Here is a 23,088-nt window from a genome sequence, read left to right as displayed (position 1 = left end):
TGCACATCAACAATATTCAGTTAATGTAATCTGCATGAAATAGCCTTAATTCCCAGGCAGATACATTCTGTGCTAAATATATATCTTGAAAAGTTTAAAGGTAGAGCCCACTTTTTCAGAGTATACTGCAGTATTGAGTATTCCAGCTTTAAAAATCATAAATAGCTTGTGGTATACAAAAATGAAGGACACCATTTTTCAATCAAGAATAAATAATGAAAATAATTTTTCATGGTCTCTGATATTCACAGTATAGTGGACTCTAGAAGAGCTCTACATTGGGAATTTAAGCAACAAATAGTCTTGTTTTTTTCTTCCAGAAAAAATGCCTTTCATCATGTTTCAGCATGTTCCACCCTTGGCACACAGTTTCAGCAGCAGTCAGAAACTGCTGTTGATGATATGAAAATATAATTGGAAAAAAAAAAAGGAAAAGATGATCTATATTATATGCTTTCATGGTACTGGGATATAGCCAAAATAGAGAAAGTTTTTGACAGGGAGAGATGAAAAGTGAAAAAAATAGTAAAAGAACAGAGAAGTGCATTTTGCAACATTTAGCAAGCTACCTGGCAAGCAGAGCTACTTGGCAAGTTTAAATTAAATTTCAGAGACAGTAAAGCCATGAATAAGATGTTACCCTCTTCCAGTTAGAGTCTGTTTTGAAGACCATTACAGAGTTGTATAATTATTCCACAAATAACTATAAAACCTCCTTTTTTTCAGTGCAATCAATTGAATATCTCTCAGAAGAATCACAATCACTTTAAAAAAAGTATATATAATGAATGGGATTGGATACTGTAATGAAATTTGTAGTCAGATTAATAAAATGTAAATTTACTCTAGGGTGAAAGATAGGTAACTGTCACAGAATCACCCAGGGCCTGCCTAATCAACATAATAGCCAGACAGATTTCTCTGTGACATCACGGGAAATTTAAGGTGAGTAATGAGGAAATAAAAGAGATTATAATGAAAGTTACCCTATCACACATGTAGCTAGATCTGAAAACAAGACAGCGCCTTTTAATCTTGAGTTGCCTTGGATTTTGTTGTACACATTTCCTGTTATAGTTTTTTGCGTCTTTGTCCAAGGACTCCTATATGCTCACATAGGGTTTACAGACCTTCTCTATCTACTGCTAACATTAAAATATTGGAAAATTTTAGAAATTTTTATAAAGATTGTAATTGTCCCAGGTTTGAAATTAACTGGGGGAGGGAGGGGAAAAAAAAAGTGAAAACTTGAAAGAGGGAAAAACCATTATAGCTGAACAGCAAAATACAGATTGTGATGTGAATACATACGTAAACACTGAGGTACTTCACCACTCCATGTTCCATTCCCAACACAAGTCAAAACAGCAGGAAAAGAGAGTTCATATCCTGGAGAGCAGACATAGCTAATGCTAAATCCCCAGTCCAAGTTTGTTCCTTCCAACCTTCCATTAGAGATCTGCGGAGGAGTTGGGCAGGTAACAGCTGCAATAATATTCAAAGTAATTAGGCCCAGCTGCTGTAAATATCCCCGATGTACACAATTACTAGAAGAACCATATGGGCTAATTTCACCTTTTTTTAGAGGACAATACAGTCAGGGCATGCTTTCTCACTGTATTCTTGCCACATTTCCTGAAGTTAGTATGTCTGGTTTCCTTCATTTAGGAGGCAGTGGATGATTGATGAAGTGTCTTAAATAAACCAGGATGCTGCATCAAACCAAATAAGAAGACTACCTAAAAATCAGTATGGAAACTATGACGTGTATGATATTTCAGATATGTCTGGTAATCTACTACAAAATTTTTTTTGTCTGTTAAGACAACATAGAGTACAACCATATTTTATTAGTGTGGAAATAATAAAATATTTTCTTCCTGTTGACCATCTTAGGCATTTGCTAGATTTAATGTGTAGGGATGAAATTCCAGGACAACTGTTCCAAAATATTACTTGAAAGGCTGTTTCTAAGTAACACAGTTTGGTTACTATTTGCTTTGTGAATAGTTCATCACCAAAAAGCATCCAGCTGCTAGAGAGAGGGAGAAAATGTAAGGATTTGCAATTCTTTGAAACTGTAAATATTGCTGCCTCTGAGAAGGCCAACAAGAAGTATTTCAGTATATTTTCTAAATTGCCAGGACTCCTAGGAAGAAATAGAAACATTTTCTATTCAGTTGTAGGCAAGAGGACTGAAAAACTGTACAGGAAGGCAGTAGAAATAAAGATATACAACTGTTGAGACAAAAATAAAAGTGTTACTCACTGGATAGTGGTGTAGTAACAGACAATTTCTAATTAAATGCTTAAGGGGAAAAAATATTAAAGAAATGAAATTAAAGAAAATCTGAATCAAAAAGAGAAAGGATGAAATTTAGACAAGTTGACAGAATGAACAAGATAGACAAAAATGTAAACTGTGCTGGCAAAAGAGAAAGAAAGCAAATAAACTAATACAATTTAATCTGGTAAAGCCAGCTGGGATAAATGAGAAGATGTGGTAATTAAAAATTGAGCAGAGAATGCACAGGTCACAAAAATGGAGGAAGTTAAATGCTGTACCCCTAAGCTTTAAACTAATGTTTAGAACAGCTGTCATCTTGCAAGCTTAAAAGAATTCACTGGGTAATGAACAATAAGCAACCTGCAGAGGGTTCACTATGTACCATTTCTCTATTCTTTTTATTCTCTTCAGCGAGTATCTCAATTATGTAGACCATAAAGATACTTTACAGCACCATTCATGGCTGTTTGAGAATATAGTTTCAAATAATCCTTTGCCAGCCAGTAAATGAAATCTAGTTTTTGGGGTCTTGGTTTTGCTCCAGAAAGGGACATGATAGCTTTTGCTACACTTCTATGATGTTTTAATAAAAGTAATTCAAAATAAGTGCTCTAAGCAGCAGGATTCTGTCTTCATTCTCAAAGAGCTCACAAACAGTATATCTAAAAGGGTCTGTATATTTTGACTTCTTAGCTGACTAAGGAAGGAAATACCAGTGAATAATTAGGAAAGGAGACGAGAAGTAGAAGAAAATAGATGGAACATCAGAATTTTCTGGTGAGAAAAGGAAAACAAAACCATAGCCAGCAACAAACCAGAAAGCTTCTCTATTTTGGTAAGAGAGTTAGGCATAAATATGTACCACAACATTCTCAGTTTAAGAACTACAAGTATACAAATGCAAGTCTGCAAAAAAGACAATGTCAGAATATTTGAATATTAAGTTGCAGATGAACATGCATCCTTTTCCAATTTGGCACAGCAGAGCAGTATTTATATCTTCTCTTTCAATGGCACAGTGACAATTATGCATGTGTTTTCTGCCCAGTTCATTTTCCAATTATTTTAACTAAATAGTACCAAAGGACCCTGGCACTTCATTCTGACAGTAAAAACTAATTGCTATACATTTTACACTACTGCATGTTATATATTATTTTAATTACACTATTAACTTGTCTAGTGTACTTACAAAAACTAATTTAAAGTAGAATAAAATTTTGAAAACACCAGACATTCTTCATAGGATTATTAATTATCATTTATACAAGCCTTAAATATGCATGACCCAAACCCAGAAAGACTCAAAAACTCAAAATTGATAGTAAAATTCTTTTTTTTTTTTTTTGGCATGATTCTGTTTGAATCAATTCAGAGTTAGATCTCCTGTTCCCAATTAGGTGTCCTGTATACCATAAGAATTTGAGACTGAGAGATTTTATCATAAATACTTGTTCTGTCTTATGATCCTCTAGCTGTTGACTGAGACTCTCGGTCAATATGACCACTGTGTCCATTCTTCAGCTCTTAAAATAATATTTTAATTGAAACTGAAGCTATCTCAATGCAAATAGGAAAAAAAAGTGAAATTTCAAGAAGATTTCAATGTTTGCCATCCTTAAGAATGTGTCAGGAAAATAACTTAAAAATTGACATTGTCAAAGGTGAATTAAAATTAAACTGGACTTGGTAAAATATTGGGGGAATTGTGTTCAGCAAGAAAAGTAATTGAAAAACTGGTGGAGATTTGAAATTAATTTGATCTAATTTGACAAATGAATTCATAGGAGGAAAATAAGTGCTGCTTAGCAGGTATGTATGTTACTTTGATTCCTTAGAATGAGACAGAAAGAAGATGGGTAAGAAAAAAGTAAATACAAAGGTAGCTAACTTAAGTTGTGAAAGAACAGAGATCAGACATACTTAGTGTGAACCCAGAAAGAAAACACCAAATGGTAATGCTGATTTTTCTACAGTATTAGGAAGAGAGAAAAATAACTCCAGAGAGAAGTTCTTTTAGGGTTTATCAAGTGTGTTTCTCAGAGGAAATAGTTTTGATTAGACAGATAAGTTTGTCTTTCAATTACGTTCTGATTTTTAAAATTTTCACAGGGCACATTAAAAAACCCCAAACCCAACAAAAACAAACAAACACAACAAAAAAACCCATAAAAATCAGGTGTGCAATTTGAAGAAGAGAAAGAAGGAATATCTTGAGATTTATCCTTTCAGTTTTCACAGTAGAGAAAATAACATTAAGCAGAAAAATCTCTGTTGGGAAATTTGCAAGAATGATTTAGTCTTTTTGTAGCAAGGTGATACTTAAAGGTGCCTGTCTAATAAAGGAGGGATCTGGAAAAAATCCTAGTATTACAGGCAGAGGAATTCAGATAAATTTGCCTTTGACAAAGTTCAGTTTGTATATATTTAGATCTTTCCCAGAGGAGTCTTACATGTTTGAGTGTTCTGTTTGTAAAAGGAAGGACATATATATAGTTACTTTCTTATGACATACCAACTGCAATTAACAAATCTAAATCATCATTTCATACTGGGTAGTTCAGTTTAGCAGCAAAGTAATAAAAATATTCTACAGAACTGTAAAACAACTATTCAATATACTGTGCTTGTAGGAATATAAAAGTGAAAAGAAGCAAAATATTGTCATTGTTTCTGCAGCCAAAGAAATCAATTCAATATATTCATACTAAAAGTAGCTTTGATTTCTGTGAAAATACACAATAAATTAACAATTTACAATAAATAGTGTAGGTAAATGTCATAAAAGAAATAGCTGACAAGCAAAGTAAAAGTTGTACCTTTACATGTTGGGATTACTCCACTCCACGTGCCATTGCTAGTACAAGTGCGAATTAAGGAGCTATTTGCTTCCATTGTATAACCAGGTTGGCACATATAAGTAACATTTTTTCCAACAACATAATCATCACCATATCTCATGCCATTGGCTGGGACTCCTGGATCTCCACAACTGATAACTGTAAGTAAATAGTTGAGGAACATATTTTAAAATGTGAGATTTATCTGTATGTGAGGGAAAAAAAACAAACAACAGAAACATGACAAAACTAGGCATCCATTGGGGGAAAAAAAAAGAAGGAAAAAGTGGCATAAACCTTATCTCCACCAAGAGAAGATAAAGATATGCCATCTTAATTAGCTGCCAAACACATGTGGAGCTACATAACTGTTATATTTGGAAATCATAAATACTTCAGTTCAACAATAGTAGTAAAGGACTGTACAATTTTAATTGACCAAATTTCAAGATTACAATTAAAAAAAAAAAAAAAGAAAAAAGGCATGACATAATCCATATGCCACTACCACCCTTATATATGTTAAAATTTTTCTTTAAATCAATTGTTTCATTATTAAAAAAGTAGATGCCTATTATTTACTTTACTTTTCTATAGTATTCTAAAAGGAAACAAAATCTGGAAAATTTAAAATATATGCCTGTCAAAGCCTCCTACTTTATAAATGCTCACATAGTTGCTATGAACATAAACAGGTGAGAATATTCCGGTGACCCCCAAACATGGGCTATGGCTTACATAAAAACTAGGTCATAGTACTTTAATGTGTGGGAGTAGTTGTAAAACCTTTTATGACTTCTAATGTCAGAAGATAATTTAAATTCTTAGTGAAATAAGATACTCATAAGGAGTTAATAAAAAGTTTTATATCATTATAATCTGAGAATAGTGTTAAAACAGGTAATTTTCCCTCAGATTTGGTCAACTGGATCTATCAATTTCTTGAACAGTTTTTAGAGTGAGTAATATAGGGAACACTAGTGGCAATGCTAAAAAGTGGTTGTTTTCAGGGAAAAAAAGTGGAAAAATCTAGTTTATACAAGATAAAGCATCCCATGTGCTTTATGGTTTATTTTATAGTAAACTTGGAAATCACCATACATCACTGCTATTTCTTCTGGAAAACTGTGAGAAGCAGTTTCCTGGGGAGAGTACATTTCCTGGCCACTTCTACCTCAATGCCAAAGCATGGCTGATGTCAATGTCACCCCTTCTGGATCTGGATCTCCAAAATCACAAAGATCCATGATTACGTATTTGTGGTGTAGCTTCCTTGTCCTAGTAACTCAGGACCTGAGAATCCAAGATATATATAGCATATCTTCTCTACAGTTTACCATGATCTGAGTGAGCAGATACTGATTACACAGCATATATCAGATATTAAAATGTCCCATGCAATCACTGTATGGATACAGAAGAAACTAGAAAACAAACCACATGATGGTAACATAGGGTTATCTGGGTTAGTGTAAAGGTAGCCAATGTACTGATAAAGAAAACAAGTAGCTAATGTACTAATAAAGGAAATTGGAGATCTGCCTATTTTAGTATACCTAGTAACACAGTAATTTCAAATTATTTAAAAACTAAAAAGCCATAGATTTTTCTTGGTCACTTTTCAAATAAATATAAATATAGAACTGGGAAAGACAGAACTGTCTCTCTTATTTACACAAGTACTTTCAAATACTCTGAAACTTTCTTTATTTGAAATATTCCTTTTACTATCTTTAATGTCTAAATTTTAATAAAATAATCCTCAATATTTTTATAAATATTTTATTGTTTTGACTGAATTAAAATATCAAGCTAATGCCTTTATCCTTTTTTTCTCTAATCTTTGTTTCATTTCAGTTGGACCACCTTCACTCGAGTCACCATTTTAGGCAAGAACATGTTAAATTCCTGCAGTGATGCTGACCAGAAGAGCATTTCCTGTTGAGGAGCCGGTGAATCCCAACAGGATGACCCTGGGAGCCCCAGGCTGTGCTGCATGGCCAGGGCAGCTTTCAGACCTGTGCCTGCCACACAGATCTCTGGCAGGGGCAGAGCCTCAGCCAGCTCATGCAGGCAGCCCCCACTCAGTGATTACACCTCGCTGCCTGCAGGGCCTGGCTTTTTATTTAGCAGTGCAACAAGAAGCTCTCAGGAGAATATTGTTTTTGTTTGCAGAAATGGCAGCATCCTTTCTTCCTAAGAAAATCCTATACCAGCTTGCTGTGGTCTAGGTGTGCATGATGTTGCACGCAGGTCAGTCCTGTTTGATGGTACACTGCCCAGGGCTCCCAGCCCGTAAAGGAGCATAAAATTATCTACACTATTCTCTTCTTACAGTGCCAGCTCTAAATCCCAGCATTTTCAATGATGTCAAAGCAGGAGCTGTAATAAGTATGGACTGGCTGTAAATTTTGATAACACCTTGAAAAGAAAAATGGTATATCCTGAATCTCCCTCTCTTTGTTTTACTATGGAGTTTCCTCTGTCAACATATTTCAAGTTAAAATCTCATGTTTCTACCTGAGTAATGTGTCTTGAGAAGACTGTTTGGGCATGTATTTCAGTAAAATTTTATTCTAAAATACAAGAAAAAATATAGATGCAGTTGACATCGCAAATCACCTTTATTTTTGGTACAATTAATCTGGTTCCCATTCTAATTTTTAAAATAATAAATAAAAACACTGGGCTATCTCTCAGGCTTTATGACTGCAAAAATCCATTAAAGATGGATTTAAAACCAAAAAGTTTTATCATCTATCTTTTGGCTTCTTTTTGGGTTGCGGTAAGTGTGTTCAAAATTTAAAAAACAGTTTGCTATACCTCTGGTGAGGATATGTTTCTTCAGAATGATAGGCAGTCTCATGCATCACATAAATGTAAAATTTTCATAATTGCTACTAAAAGATGAACTAGGACATGTAATAAAGAAGGAACAGATGGGCTTGAAAATAAAGTGCTGCAAAATGCTCATTATGAATGTTAGAGCTGCTGCAATAGCTTCTGTTAGTTGGGTAGCCAAAGGAGTTTTAAGGTTAGTGAAGAGGCCAAACAGAAGATGATATGTAAAAATGGGACAACAGTTTTGACCTTGGAGTCACTACGAAAAGAATCCTCAAGTGTTCATTACAAGTTTTTTATTTTTTACTCTGGAAGAAGAAAATAGTATACTGCTGATTTTTCAAGATGAAGTAAAACAATTAGAATAAAAATGTCTGGATATGTCATATCACAAAACATAAACAAGACTGAATATATATATATATATATATATATATACTAGTAAAGAATTAAAGTCAGTAGAGTATGTAACCAAACAATTCCGTTAAACTGAAACACCAGTCTATACATTTCACTGTGCTCTGCCTTTAAAAAACATATTCTTAACATTTGCATAGCATTATATTTTTAAAAAGTATTTAGCATACAAAATCATGTAAGAAGTAGTGCAAGAAAAAGATGAAAATTTATTGGCATGATACTTCTGCATTTTACTTTATTTATTACTTTCAGAGGAGAGGAAAAACAAAGACTATTCATTAGAAACGTGTCTTACTTGTGCAGTTTGGCAAAGATCCAGACCATGTTCCATTGGCAGTGCATTGTCTTACAGATGATCCAGAAAGTATGTATCCCTCCATGCATGAATAAATGACTGAATTAGAGAATGTAGTTCCATCAATGCGAAGTACTCGTCCGTTAGCAGTTGTGCCTGGATTACCACACTGCACAGCTATAAAGGAAAATGTGAAATATTTACAAAATGTAGAAAAGGTGATTCTGAAATAGGAAAAATTGAAGCAGGAAAAATCCTGCCAGCAGTATTATTTGGTAGAAATCCATTCTGTTGTCCTTAAAAATGTTTCATCACCTACTGATAAGGTACACTGTACAGTAAAAAACTGTGTATATAAATTATTATTTTTTCCCCTTTGGTTTATAGAGAAAACCTACAAATCTAGCTTTATAATCTGCATTACTGAAAAGCTAGTTTAGCTGCAAAAACAAACTTCCAATTATAAGCAAATATCTGGTCTACAATTATAACTGCAGATTTAATTTGAATCATGCATTTCTAGCATCACCAAAGTATTCTTCCTAATTCAAAGCACTGAATGGAGTCAGCTATTATTTCCCAGGCAGGTGGAACCCTGATGTTTCACAGTTCATTAATGTCCAGCTTGGGAATTTGAATGTGTCCTTCTTATGTGACTACACACATATTCATCTAATCTATATGACCTAAATTAGAACAATATACCTGTGCATGCACTACAACACCTACAGTTTCTGTGAACTATATTTACCATTTCAAGAAAGATATACCATCAAATATCATCTTAAAATGTATAAAAGCTGATTTATTTCCGTAATACATGGGATTGAAGAAAAATAGCAGATGGTACAGTTGGGCAAAGCATATCCCTTTTGATACCAGCATAGAAACAGATATATATACACACACTATTTTTTTAATGTACTGTAAAGTTGACAATCATTCAGTAGAAAGGATATTACAAAACCCGTTTATGAAAAAAGTTTTTAAAATGAAATTACTCTTTCATACACATAACACAGTCAATAGCGATAAAGTAGAAAATAAGACCACAGGTTCTCAAAGTATTTTCTTCTTTTCAAAACACTTTGTTTTGCAAAAGAATCTGTTGGGAATTATTTTCTATTCTGAAGAAAGGTAATTTAGGCAATAAATGATTCTTCAGAAATATCCTGTTATAGCTTTCTTTTGTGATAATTTGTCTACCTTGAAATTTCCAGAATTACATTTTACAAATAAACTGGTTTCAGCAATTTCTTTTCTATTGAAAAATAATGTCAACAGTATTATTAAATGAAATTTTAAGCCAACCATTTATACATAGATGTATAAATCTAAAGAAATCCTGACACTGACAATTTCCTAAAACTGGGGTCTTTTGTCTGAAATTCACGTGTATAATGGTTGTGATTAAAGGTCACATTTTACTGAGGTTTTTAAGTGAATCAATATTCATCAAAAAATTGAGTTCTAGAGGCTTATTTATTTTTTCCCTCAAAACCTGTAAACATGCAGTTTCATGGGTGCCAGGAACTAGTTTCAAATTTGTCACCTGATGCCAAGTCACTGCTACAGTGCAAAAACTTCTTTGAAAAAAATTTGTCAGTCCAAAAAAACATCACCCATTCACAACACAAAGCTGGCAATGCAAAAGTGGTTTTCTGATCAACAGTGTTTAAAAAACAGTTTAAAAATTGAGTGGATCTTTGATTTACCTTTGCACTCAGGTTGTCTTCCTGTCCAGCTTCCATTTGCCAAACATGTTCTTTCTTCTGATCCATGGAGGATGTATCCAATGTCACAGCTAAAATGTATCGTGCTTTTAATTTTAAAATTGTTTTCTTCCCTAGACCCATGCCCTGGGATACCTGGATCGCCACAAGAACCAGCTGTATCACCTAGATTTTAGAGTACAAAAATGAGAATAAATATGCATTTATAATGCATGTCTCTATGTATTTATAAAGAAGCTTTTATATATATATATATAAATATAATTTTTTTCAATCCCCATATGTATCAGTAGGTGTGAGACCCTATAATCGCAAAATTACTTGATCCTCCACTCATTTTTTGTACTTATTTTATAGGAATACAGAAAAAGAATTCTCATTTTCTCAAATTCCCCTAATAGCATGCTAAAATTTTGATAACAGAATTATCAAATAAAATATGGGAAAGAAAGACAAGCACAAAACCTCAGTAATTTTTCATTTTAAAATAAGAAATTCTGAGGAAAACCAAGGTCCTGATTGCAAAGACAATTTTCTTGTTTGTGTATAGCTAATGTTCACAAAATATTTCTTAGCTTTATGGTATTACTAGAGTTGGAACAGTTTTACCATTGAATGAACTTTCTAGTCAATGTTATGTGCACTAGACATGAAGCATTTTCCTTAATTCTAGAATTGTTGAAACATCACTTCAAAATTGCCTGATAGCTAAACTATCCCTCAGATATAAACATTCCAGAAAATTCTAAGATAGAGGATAAAAGGTAAGCATGTTTATATTCATATATAAATAAATTAATAATGTTAAATGCTATCTGTTGTATATAAATGTTAAAATGTGATTAAAATGTTAATAATCAACACAGTAATAACAATAACAATAATAATATCTAAGATTATATATCTAAATCTTCAACTATAGTAAGAACTTTTAGGAAGTTCTAGGTAACACACTATATAAACAGCAGCTCATTCATTTGAATATTTTAATATTTACTTAGATAACCTCCTTTATTGTTTTAGAGAACTTTAAGACAGTTTTCTATGTGAAAAGAGACAAAGGTATATTATGTTACTGAGTTTCAACACTGAAGAGTTGAATTCTAGAATTCTTGGAGCTCCACTATTCAGGTTGTTCCCCATAGCCAATGTTATTTTCTAACAGCTTGCAAATAAAATTAATGTCTTTTCTAGACCAAAAATATCAACCATATAGGTATTTTTGAGAGAATATCTGCATTCCTTTTTAGTTAGTTACACTACTTTAAATAACAATGAAATATTTCAAGAGTCTGGTAGAAAGAAATAATCCTACTATGTAAATAATCTGTTATGCAGAATAGCCATACTTTTCTGGGGTTTGTCTAAGCTTAAATAGAAGTTATACAAGCAATTTTTACATAGAAATAGTAAAAATAATTGCAAACTCTAAATATGCAAAGGACCAAAGTGACAAATTCTCTACAGAGACGTTCTATGGGAAGGTAGGACCCTGAAGTCTTATATGCAGAAAAAAAACAAGTGTCCTGCTGTCTTAGTTGGCACTGTAGATGTCTAAAAAATGCTGTTGGGAGTGAAGGGTTGGAGACAACTCTTTACTGACAAAAGTACATGCAGAACTGAATAGTGAAGGAAGAAGAGTAGAACTAGCTTTGCTTTGAGAACTATGGTGCATGAGCAAATACTTGGCTTAGTCCATTATGTCTAAGTACATGGTACTACGTACTTAAATTATTTCAGAAATAACAAATATACTCAAGCAAATAAAAGGACTATCTGGTTCAAAATCACAGACTGAGTTCAGCTGTTCTCTGTTTAGCCATTTCATTATGTGACACAGATCAGTAAAGCAGATTGCCAGCCCTGTTTAAAAAGAAATTGAAAATAGTTCCAAATTATAGCAAAAAAAATCCCATAAACTTTCAAAATAATTTATGTCCCAGGTATTTAGATGACTTAACAACCCTCTAGTTTGAAAAAAGTCTACTTCATATTTTTTAAATAATTAAAAAAAAAAAATCTTCCTAGATCAAGAGTGTTTTTTGTTGTTTTGTGAATCTGTATCTTACACTTTCTAGCAGTATTTAGTTAGACTATGATAAAATTGGAACAAGGCCTACTCATTATTCTATACTCATAAAGTTTCCACAATAACAGCTCAGTTTTTGGCAAGTTATTTAACATTATACCTAAAAGACTTCTATGATGAAAAAATGAAAACTGGTTATTTGCTATGCCAAACAGAAATCAGGTATTCCTCTTCCAAGTGAAATCCTGTGAATCCTATGCTCTTTTCTAATGCTTAATTATTACTGTGGATTATTAGACTTTTTATTTTAGGAAGGTTAACCTGCTCTTTTGATTGAAGGTTACAGAAATAATTTTTCTAAATGACTAATCACATCAGATATGATAGAATCAAAGGATCACAGAATAAGCTGAGTTGGAAGTGACCCACAAGGATCATTGAGTCCAGCTCCCAGCCCTGCACAGCACCATCCCCAGAAGTCATACCTTGTGCCCAAGAGCATTGTCCAGACACTTCTTGAGCTCTGTCAGGCTGGTGCTGTGACCTCTTCCCTGGGGAGCTGTTCCAGTGCCCAACCACCCTCTGGGTGAAGAACATTTTTCTAAAATCCAACCTAAACCTCGCCTGACACAGCTTCAGGCCATTCTTTTGGGTCCTGTCACTGTCACCACAGGGAGAGATCAGTGCCTGCCCCCTCCTCTTCCCCTCATGAGGAAGTCGTAGACTGTGATGAAGTCTAAGAGAATGTGTTTTTATTACCTCATGCAGATTCAACTACATTATTTTTACAGTTAGTTATGAGCCATCCTTCACTCACATGTGCAACAAATTCTCAGCTGACATTTAATCTTGATGAAATGGGGGATATTTAGACTATCTACAACTCTTGTTGCATGTACGAAGAATTCTACATTGCAAAAATTTCTGACTCCATATGATATGATTCTGATATGCATATGATGATTGAAAACTGTTTCTGAATGCCAGTATATATCAAATGGACATGACAATTCCTTCTTGCTCAATGTCATGTGACAAGAAACTGTCATAAAGATGATGTTACAAAATTTAGTTACCTTATGTTCACTGATCTAGCATTTTCTTTTGTAATTCTTTTTCATATACTAAATAGACAAGCATGCTATATCTTTTCTCAGTTAAATATTGTATATTATATACTATGAATAGTATCATTAAACATGCAGATTTTAATGCTTTAATATGCATTAAAATGAAGAAATCAGTTTAAAGGCTAATAATGAAAGCTGATGATTTTACATATTTTAGATGCAAAATATAGAAATTCTCTGTCATGAACTCCTAATTATTTTAAAATGAGAAAGCATTTCAGATATAAGCTTTAAAAGCAAAACCTCAAAATTTTGCTACGAATTATAGTTTGGTGCAGTACAGTTAAAGAAAATTAGAGTTTGTATTCTGTACAATTTAATTGATTATGATTAACATTTAAATGTTCCTATGTCAAGGAATTTTTTCTTCATGTATTAAGAAATATTAATTATATCTGATTAGTTTCCTATGTAGGTAGAAAAACAATAATTAGAAAAAAATTATTTTCATGGACCTCACTCATAATATCCCAGATATTATTTAATTTAATCCCAATACTTATTTAATTTAATAAGATAAATACTATAGAATAGTCCTATTTTCAGTAGGGCTGCTTTGATATTTTCATGTGTATTTTTAGGCTGTGTTCCTTGCTATTATTTTCTATTTCTTAAATTACTTTTGTAATTCACAATTTAGATTTTTAATTTTTTTTTCTTAGAAATACTGTGCAAAACTACATAAGTAGCCTTAGATTTTATATAAAGAGGATTTTTTCCCCAAAACAAATAAGGATTCATGCTAGCTGTAAAAATATTTTTTATTAGAATAGTTCAGATTTGAAAATACATTAATATATCATTATGTATTAAATAAGATTATTTTACATTAAAGTTTGATTTTTAGTGCATATCTTTAAAAATTACAGATTTATAAGAACTTCATCTTTGCTCTAATTGTGGCAAATTTCTTTCTGCTTTCTATTAATAGAAAGTATAAAGAATAAATTAGGTGTACATTTTTCTAGGTTTTGTCTCATTCTAGGTTCCTGAGAGTTTGCAAGAGAAGGTTCAGATACTGGAAAATTCTTCCAACACTTTAGAATTTAATGCAATATTTTAGCCAATAAACTCTGTTTTAGAATTTCATAACAATTTTAAACTATTTCTGTACCATGGGCTGTGAAATTTTGTATTCTGAAACTGCAGCTGATAATCAGTTTATAACTGAATACACTGAAGAGATGAGGGTGGGAGGAAAAAAAAAAACCAAAAAAGTTTTGAATATGTGAGACCTCCACCTGGACTACTGGATCCATTTCTGAGGTTTCTAATACAACAAGAACAAAGATCTGTTAGAGCAGGCCTGGAGGAAGTTAATAACTACGATCCGAGGGCTGGAACGCCTCTGCTGTGCAAAAAGGCTGAGAGAATTTGGGCTGTTCAACCTGAAGGAAGGAAGGCTTCTGGAAAACCTTATAGTGGCTTTTGAATGCATAAAATATAGAAGATGTAGAGTGGCTTTTTATGAAGGTCTGTAGTGACAAGAGAAGAGCTGAAACTGAAAGAGACTAAATTAAGATTGGGCATAAAGCAGACATTTCTTATGATGCGTGCAGTGAGTCACTGGAACAGGCAGCCCAGAGAACTTGTGAATGCAACACCCCTGGAAGTGTTCAAGGTCAGGTTGAACAGGACTTTGACTAACCTTATCTAGTTGAATACGTCCCTCCTCATTGCAGTAAGGAAGGACTAGATGATCTCTGGAGGTCCCTTCCACCACAAACTATTCTATGATGCTAGTGGAAGGTGTCCCTACCTATAACTGGACATTGGACTAGATGATTTGTAAAGGTCCTTCTGACTTCCACCTTTATATAATTCTATTATTTACTAATACTGTAAAAAAAAATTGGATTTAAATGTGAAACTAGTATAGCATAGTCAGTTTCACATATCAGTTATTTTTCACTTCTAGTTTTGTCATAGATCTAATCCAAAAAAAAACATATCAAATATTTTCTTCTTATTTTCTGCCATTAAACATGTCTAAGTTCTCTGAATTAAATCGGTTTAAATAAGATTCAAAACCCCTCTGATTTCTTCAATTAAATAATGAAATATAAGCAGTACAGGAAAGAACTTCCACCAGTATTTACTGAGAATTAAAACTGATAACATGGTTAACCTTTATCACAGTATTTCTTTACATAGTCTGCAATAACAAAAGAGATTTCTGTTTTTCACTTGATCACTGGTCTTAAAGTGAATCAAACTGAAGTTGTGAAATACAATATTCCTAAGCAGTAAGTTTTTCAGAAAACATATTTGACTTCAGTGAGAGCTAAACTTTTACAAGGATGAGATGGTGTTCCCTCAAAAACTATGCATTGTGTCTTGAAATTATGTGGAGTCCATCTGGCCTTATTATACAGATGGATGTATTACATAATCAAGTTATATCTGAGGTGTCATCAAGCCACTAGAAATCTTTCAAGTTAAAAGAAAAAAAATAAGAGAATTAACCCATCATCTTGAAGAGACAATGTTGCAAGATTTCACTGTAGAAATTCACACTCCCGTCAGAAATCACATAAAAAATATTTTCAAAACAAACTGGTTTTGTTAAAAGTCATCTGAATGTGAAATTTATTTTTCATATTAAGTGCCACCAAGAAAGTCTACTTCTTCCAGATTATTTTCTTTCTAATACCTTATGCTTAGTTTGGTTTTACATTTTTTTTACTTCTACTGAGGTGGTAATTCAGTTTCATACATGATTTTACAGATTTTTAAATAGCCTTCTGAAAAAATCAAAATATATATTAAAACAACTTCAGTTTAGAGCAATGAATTGACATGTATTACCTGAGCAGTGAGGAAGAGATCCACTCCAGTGTCCATTTAACTGACACGTGCGAGATGACTGCCCTAACAGTGAGCGTCTACCTGTGCAGGTATAATGGACAGTAGAACCAAAGGTGTATTTATCTCCAGACAGGACCGCGTTAGGAGGAACTCCAGGATGTCCACAGTCAATCACTACAATGCATAATTATTGGAGATAAAAGAAGGTTATTATTACTGATCTAACAATTTTTAGTTTTCATTTTCATAACTGTGCACATGAACTTTGTGAAGGGGTTAACAAATTTAGGGTTTGGGGGAAGGGGGAAGATCATGGGATTAGAATGCAAAATATGCTTCAGGCCAAAAGCTGTGAAAGAAATGTTTGGAGATGTCAAAAAAAGATATTTTAGATACATATATTGATATTCAAAACCACTCATTCACTATGTTGGTCTTTATGGAAAAACAATTACAGGAACCCAGTATCTGCCAAAGTCACTGCTGTGGTAGAGAATATGCACAAATTCATCTCTCTTTTAGTAGTTCAGACTGAGGAGTTAATTTAAAAGCAAGCTAAATACATCAAGTTTGGGAAATGCACCATTGAAATTCATAAACTAAATCCACTATGTACACAAACTGAATCTAGGCCTGATGTTTGATTTCTTTTTATCTTGCATCTGTCCATGGTATGTAGATTATTTTAGCCAGAGATATTTGTATTTATGTACCAAGAAACCCACAAATTAGAGCTGTAAATATCAGTGTAATAGAACTAGCTGCTAAGTAATTCAACTGTAGTTTTTATCAAAACTTCATTGTATTAAATACTATTTTCAGTAGGATTTTTTTATTAAAGAAAAATCCAGATCAGAAGCATGATCACGGTTGAGGATGCATTCAATTCCATGGCATTTCAGATACATGCAACAGTACAATGATTGTCTAACACAGCATAAGACCAAAATCATATGTGACAATCTGTCTTTCTTAAATGATTATTTTGGTCTTAGAGCTTTAATTTATGTATATACTGATTTGCATTTAATGACACATTCTTCCAAAGGTCCAATTTTCATGGTACAGAACCTTCCTGACAGGACCATAAAGGATTTAAGAATGTGGTAAGCTACTGACCAACTTTAATTCATACCTAGTGTCATTGATCCCTGTGATCATTCTGCAGGCTTTGAGGGCTTTGAGTAAAACAGCCAGAATAGGCAACTTTGCATAACAAGCACTTGTTGTCAGCATGTTATTTTTTTAATCAATTTCTTCTAACTCAAATCTGCTATCACTTATGGATGATTGTTAAGAATGAAAACTTAGAACATTGTTAATAAAAAGGCACGTTGGTCATGCAGGCTTCAACAAAATGAGACATTTTTCTTGTGAAGAGCATTCAAGTTTTTCAGAATACTTTAATATCTGTAGTGTTCTTGATTGATTCTTTTGCCCAATTCAGATGTCATACAGGACACAGTTAATTTCATACTGGTATGTTACAGTTTCTACCTTTGGGCTTTCCTATACACATTTTTCTGTTTATATTTATGTCTAGAAGTCCTGGATCCCTAATAACTTAATTTAATAATTACAGCACCCTTAATATTATCCATAATTTGATTATGCATTCTACAAAATTTGATTTGATATTAATGTTTTCGGGCTGGGATTTCATATGAAAAGTTGATTGCATTTCTTTTTTTTCCCTAACTAACTAGTTTTTTCCTTTCTATTTTGTCATTTTCATTGAACAAAAAATCTTCTCTAATTGAAATGAACTCTTTTTAGTTTAAACCATTACTCCTGTTAAGTGCAATCAATACATGCCATTGTAAAAAGTCTCATTCCAGCAATAATTTGCAAAACGCTCCAGAAGCTCTAAGAAAAGTCTCTTAAAAAGTTTTGGTAAGCTTATGATTAAAAAATATCATGGATATCATAGAATTCATTGACCCCTCTATAAAAATGACACAAATGAAGCAGAGGATGCCCTTTCAAAACGACATATATCCCTTTTACTCCCAAAGCTCTTTTAAAAGAAGAGTAAAGGCTGTGTTATTAAATTACTTGTGACAATTCAGATAAAAATTATTAAGAGATTAAAATACAAATGTAGAAAGAAGAAATCTTTGCAACTTTACCTTTAAATTCATTTATCTTTGGAGATATTTTACTATTAAGCAATATTTCTCTTTTTGAAATGGTAATGTTGCTTTTAAATCTAATGTGAAACTAATAGACATTCTGTGACTTGCAGTCAAGCCACTTCTGCATCAAAGAAAGGGACAAGTTCCATAACTGAAATTTTTGGCAATAATAAGAAAAAAAGTTTATTTTTTTCCTATTTTATAGAGGTAATAGTAGAGCTAGTAAAGCCTTCTGAGAACCAATAGCTACAATACTGCAAATATCAGTCCATGATTCCTGAATAAGGAACCTTTAGCCTGTTTTCCCTTTAATCCCTAGAAAAGAAGCCCTTCTCAGTGAAAAATATTGATTCTAAATGAAACCCTTTCCACAGACTAATAGAGAACCAGGTAAATCAATTGTCCCAGCCAGTTAAAAGTCTAAGAAACATCTCTGGATATATCTGCATCACAGTTAGAAAGTTGTTCATGACAAACCAGAATAAAAAATAACCTAGTTGTGTTGATCCAGTTGCCTTAGTGAATAGGTTGCATAGGAGTATGACGTTCAGGTACATCTATTCATGTGGTAAACTGAGGACATTGTCCAGAGGACATTTTTGGTGTTCTACAGTGCTATTACTGGTGATTTCAATGGGCAGATTTTGACCTGTATCCCTGCATCCCTGCTACCAGGGATTATTACGCTGGAGCACTCAGAGATGTTTGTTTGGCTAATGCATTTCCTAAGTATTCTATGTTATTTGCTAAATACAAGAACGATCTAACTGCTACTTCAGCAGCTGCCGAGACCCTCCATCAGTGTTGCACACACACAAATGTATATAAATTATTGTAATTGTTGTCATGAGGCTGGTGAAAGTGCTGTGTAAAGTAATACCTTGTCTAGTCCACATTCTTTCTAGAAGCAAACTCATTATCTACTTACTAATGCATTCAGGTAGAGGTTTGTCCCACTGGCCATTTGGTTGACAAATTAAAACTGAAGAGCCAAATAAAAAATATCCAGGATTGCAGTCGTAAAATACCACTGTGCCATAGGTGAAATTTCCATGTTCGATTTTACTTTCTCTTATAGAATTTGCAGGAATTCCAGGATCAGAACAATTGACCACTAAAAAAAAAAAGAACACAGAGTTGAGAGGCATACTAATACAGTCTCCTAAAATGGTCTCCTACTCTTTGTATAAAAAATGTCCAATATGTTGCTATCCTGGTTTTATGTACCCTTTATACTTTTTATATAACAGTAGTGAATTAGGAAGAACTGAAATGACGAGACACTAAAGCCAGAAGATGTTAAACCCAGAGCAAATAAAAGGAAATGCTTCTTTCTTTACAGTGTGATGATACCATAAAATTATTGGCCACTAAAAGGTACTGAACATACCAATGAAATGAGTTTATATTCTTGCCTTGACATACACTATTGTCCACAAATAGAAACGTATTTTGGGGCTGGATGTGACTTTGGTCTAAAACACACGGAAATGCAAACATACTTATGCTCCTATACCAACATTTCAATAATGGATCGCCTTTAAGATGGATGTTTTGAGCTAAAAGGCACAAGGTCAGTTAGGTAAGACAGTGGTGAATCTGGCAAAATAAGAACATATCCAAACAAATGGGTAGGAGCTTTCAAAAATAAAGGTTAACTTTCATGTTTAAGAATACTGATGAATTTTTTGAGTAGTTAGCACTTCAAAATTAGTGTCTTACAGCTGTCTGTAAGTTCAGTATAATATTTATTTTGGGGGTCATGAAGATTATTTTAACAGTTTTCATGTGGTTTCCTCTGGTCAAGGAAACATTATCACTTATTCCAAGTAACTCTAGAGAACCAAAGTTCCAATAAAAATTACTATCCCTAATTTCAGAGGTAAATGTGCGTGGATGTCTGCATATGAAATTATCAAAATATGTTGAAGAGCTCTGTAATCTGCAAAGGAAAAATGGTATTACCAGATGCAATTCAAGATCATTTTTCCTACCTAAATCACTTAATATAGACATTTTATGGCTCTTGTCATCTCTAGCCACTATTCCAAATGTTGTAGTCTGCTTGTGTGCTTCTTCTAGCAGGTTTCAAATATTGGTACCACAAGCCTAGAAAACATACCTTTTCCAAGGCAGAAATAGCTTTCTGCAATTTTCTGTATTTGACTTCTTTAACAGTAAAGGACTGAACGATTTGTTTAGCTACATTGATGGTCAATATTGATTTTTTTTTCCCTTGAAGGAAAGCCTGAGCTACATTTCTATATTTTTTCTTATTTTCTCCCCCACAAGGATCATTGAAGTCCAGCTCCTGACCCTGCACAGACAGCCCTAACAGCCACCATGTTCCTGAGAATGTTATCCATGTTCATGTTACTAAGCATAAATTTAAAGTAATGATAAGAATTTATTCATTATCCAGGACTAGTGAGCACATGAAATAAAATACAAGGAGCTTTGACTATTTGAATAGTTTTCCACAATTATTATGTTTTTTTAAGAAACTAGATATTTAACAGTGTTGTAACTAGTATAACAACAGCAAGTGCACTGCTGAATTTCTATGAAAAATTTTTGGGACAAAAGCAAAGTCTTCACAACAGTGTACAGCCTTTTCTATAATATTGCACTTTTGGTAGTTTACACATATGCAAGGTAATAGTATTATTATTATTATTGTTGTTGTTGATGTTATTTTCCTTCAAAGTAAATAAAATCATATTCATTAGAATGGATTTCACTGAACATTGCAGACAAGATTAATGATGCTCAACACAAGATTAATTATTTTGTGTTTTAAACTCTCTCCTAAAAACAACACACAATTTCTGGACTGTGTAAAATTTCATAGGGTAACCTGATCAACATGATCAACTTATTTACCTTATTTATTATATTACTTTATTTACCCTACATGCCAATAAGTTGTCAGCACTTTGGGACATTACTCTGAAATATGAGAACACCAAGGTGGCTGATAGCAACTGGATTGAAAATGAGATTAAGTAGGTACCCTACATACAGTACATGTTTAGGACTCTAAATTTAGAAAATAATATCTTCTCATTAACAAAGAGTTCCTTAGAAGTTTAAGTTCTGTAAACTATTTGGCAGTATCTTTTAGGGGAAAGTGATCAAATGAGACTGAAATCTGAATCACAGAATCACGAAATGTCTTTAATAATAAGATTATTGTGTTAGTTAATCAGTCTCTCTGTTGATGGGACAGGAATCACTTTGTGTTCTTTTCCCCTCTGTTTATTTTTCAGCCTTAATTTTACAAGATTTATTTGGAAACCCTCAAATGCTGCATTCTTACCTTTACATATTGGAGGAGAGTGGCTCCATTGCCTATTAGCTTGGCACTGAGCTTTGGTGGGTCCTTGCATAATATACCCAGTATTACATGAAAATGTCACAACATCATTGAAGTTGAAACCATTTCCACTTGTTCTTCCATAAATAGGACTACCAGGGTGACCACAGCTGACAGCTAGCATAGTACCAGTCAAAAAAATCCCAAAAAACAGAACAAGATGTTATCACTTATCATTATTTATTATGTAATAGATAATAATTATATAATAGCACTTTTAAGTTACGATATTATAAGATACTGCATACTTTCCATGATGTATTAATGTTTAAGAATGTACTTAAATTTTTAAGTAAACTGAATAGAATTTGACATGCAGTAATGAAAGCAAATGAAGAAAACTCTTCTGAAGAAGCAGGAGAAAAGCAAGCACTAGATTTTCATTACATATAGTCTGAAATTGAAAGGAAATATATCACTACCTTAGTTTTTCAATTACTATTTCTTACAAATTTGTCTTTGTATCAACTCAATATTTTATCTTTGTGGCCTAAACACTTTGTGAAGCTATAAATTTATAACTATTTTTAAAACAAAAATCCCAGAACTATTGGTATAGTGAAATTTTTCTTATGCTTATACAAAAACTGTCCACAGAAGGAAAAGTTTATTTTCTGTGCCCACAAAAAACAGATTAGAAAAAAATAAGGAAGGAAAATTTGACACAAATTAATATTCACAAAATGATCCAAAGACATTTTGTAAACATTTTCTTTTATTTTGTAACAAACCATTGGTATAAAAAAAAAGTTAGTCAAGAATTAAAAATTAAGACATCACAGAATAAATTAACATTGTGTGCTATGACTTGGCATTAAGAGAATTTCTGCTACTAAGATAGAGGATAGGATATTTGGAGGCCGATTAATAGAGTTTCAATACTAATATTACTGAACCTGAAAAATAGTGATAATTTGCTTTAAAGTGCTTAGAAAATTCTCAAATTCTCCTAAATTAAATACATAATTTTCTGTTATTACTTAAAGGTCTTTCATGTTATGGCTTGATACAATTATCATGCAAAAGAAACCTCATTAACAAAGCACAATGTTCACTCAAAAGAACTCCAAAACCAAAAATCAAAGCAAGAGCAACTCTTTCTCATAGAGATGAAGAAAAGAAAAATAGAATGAAGATGATGAAAAGGTGAAACGAAAGAAGAGATGAAGAAGAAGAAAAGAAAATATAATTTGT

The 23,088-nt window shown here is 32.8% G+C and overlaps 1 protein-coding gene across 3 annotated transcripts in view; it reads right to left on the bottom strand.

Moving 5' to 3' along the window:
• The window catches only part of CSMD3 (CUB and Sushi multiple domains 3), a 574,655-nt gene that overhangs the window by 29,973 nt on the left and 521,594 nt on the right, over positions 1 to 23,088 (bottom strand). For all 3 annotated transcript variants that reach the window (XM_086880080.1, XM_086880087.1, XM_086880091.1), the window contains 7 exons: positions 21,838 to 22,011; positions 19,447 to 19,632; positions 16,384 to 16,557; positions 10,399 to 10,581; positions 8,684 to 8,860; positions 5,107 to 5,286; positions 1,312 to 1,485 (listed from right to left, as the gene is read on the bottom strand). In XM_086880080.1, the coding sequence (XP_086736206.1) occupies positions 1,312 to 1,485; positions 5,107 to 5,286; positions 8,684 to 8,860; positions 10,399 to 10,581; positions 16,384 to 16,557; positions 19,447 to 19,632; positions 21,838 to 22,011 (1,248 nt within the window). The remainder of the gene's footprint in view (positions 1 to 1,311; positions 1,486 to 5,106; positions 5,287 to 8,683; positions 8,861 to 10,398; positions 10,582 to 16,383; positions 16,558 to 19,446; positions 19,633 to 21,837; positions 22,012 to 23,088) is intronic.

Source organism: Cyanistes caeruleus, chromosome 1 (assembly GCF_971803275.1).
Source record: "Cyanistes caeruleus chromosome 1, bCyaCae1.hap1.1, whole genome shotgun sequence".
NCBI lineage: Eukaryota > Metazoa > Chordata > Aves > Passeriformes > Paridae > Cyanistes > Cyanistes caeruleus.
The sequence above is the reverse complement of the archived record's forward strand: the minus strand, read 5'-3'. Positions and strand labels throughout refer to the sequence as shown.